Source organism: Hipposideros armiger, unplaced genomic scaffold (assembly GCF_001890085.2).
Source record: "Hipposideros armiger isolate ML-2016 unplaced genomic scaffold, ASM189008v1 scaffold_1376, whole genome shotgun sequence".
Classification (NCBI taxonomy): domain Eukaryota; kingdom Metazoa; phylum Chordata; class Mammalia; order Chiroptera; family Hipposideridae; genus Hipposideros; species Hipposideros armiger.
Window position 1 is genome coordinate 32,601 of NW_017732726.1, and position 1,106 is coordinate 33,706.

General features: G+C 35.6%; 1 protein-coding gene across 1 annotated transcript in view; it reads right to left on the reverse strand.

Annotated features, from left to right (window-relative positions):
- COL5A2 (collagen type V alpha 2 chain) overlaps positions 1 to 1,106 on the reverse strand; it is a 149,546-nt gene that overhangs the window by 13,373 nt on the left and 135,067 nt on the right. Inside the window, exon 45 of the mRNA XM_019633699.1 lies at positions 621 to 728. Within this exon, the coding sequence (XP_019489244.1) occupies positions 621 to 728 (108 nt within the window). The remainder of the gene's footprint in view (positions 1 to 620; positions 729 to 1,106) is intronic.

A 1,106-nucleotide genomic window follows, 5' to 3' on the forward strand; every position in this document is an offset into this window, starting at 1 on the left:
TAATATAAGATCAAAGAGGGAGAAACACCAGAGAGAGAAGCATAAACGCAAACACACTTGTGCACATGTACACATGTACACGGCAGATCTATGAGGATTTTCCCCCAAGGCCTGAGAAGCCAGAGTCTAATTAATACAGTTTAGTTTATAGCTTTACATAATCCTCAAGTTGATACTATTGGAGTTTTTATGAAAAGTTTTAATTGAACTCCTTTCTGAATGTCATTTTCAATAGAGAAAAACTTTAATTTCATACTCTTTACTTTCCAGGGTTTTCATGAATAACTACAATCTCACCTTTAGTATACTGTCATTTAAAAGCAAAGCAACATTTTCATAAGTTGCATTGTAAATACAATCATAAATTGCTATTTTCCCTCATTGGTATCCCATGAAATCAAGGCCAAGGTAGCTTGGGCTCTGATTTTATATATTTTGAATAATCTGTATTACAATATCGGAAATAGTTACTTATACAGACAAGCTCTTGTGTGACTTTCAGATTTGTTTGCAGAGTTCCTTCAATCTCTTATCTGTCACGCTGCATAGATATTCCTTGGATAGAATCCAAGCTATGCGAACCCACAGAGTTATCTGCACACAAACTCCTGTGATTTTACCTCAGGTCCTGCTTCTCCAACAGTGCCCCGCACACCGGGCGGCCCAATAGGCCCAAGTGGACCAGCGTTTCCTTCTTTACCTGAAGGACCAACTGGGCCTGGAGGACCCTGCAAGACACAAAAACTATATTTTAGATGCTATGAGAAAACTTTTACAATGACTTTCTCTAAGCGAAAAACTATTTTCCTTATGGAGCTATCAGTGGTTTCTTTGGTTTAGTCCTAATGACTAATAAATGGAGTTCTGCCATTTTCTAATGTTTACTATTTCATCACACATAAATTCTCTATCATTCATGCATGGTAAAAGACCAGTAACAGTTAAATGCTTTAAGAGACTAGTCATCTACTTTTATTAGTAGGAGCTGTTTCATCAAATCGTATGTATTGTAAACTTAATTAGAAACTCAATTAATTGAAATTAAGAAAAATCATAGTTGAAGTGTTTGGTATAAGTATGAATTAAGTTTGTGTGTTTATACCCTG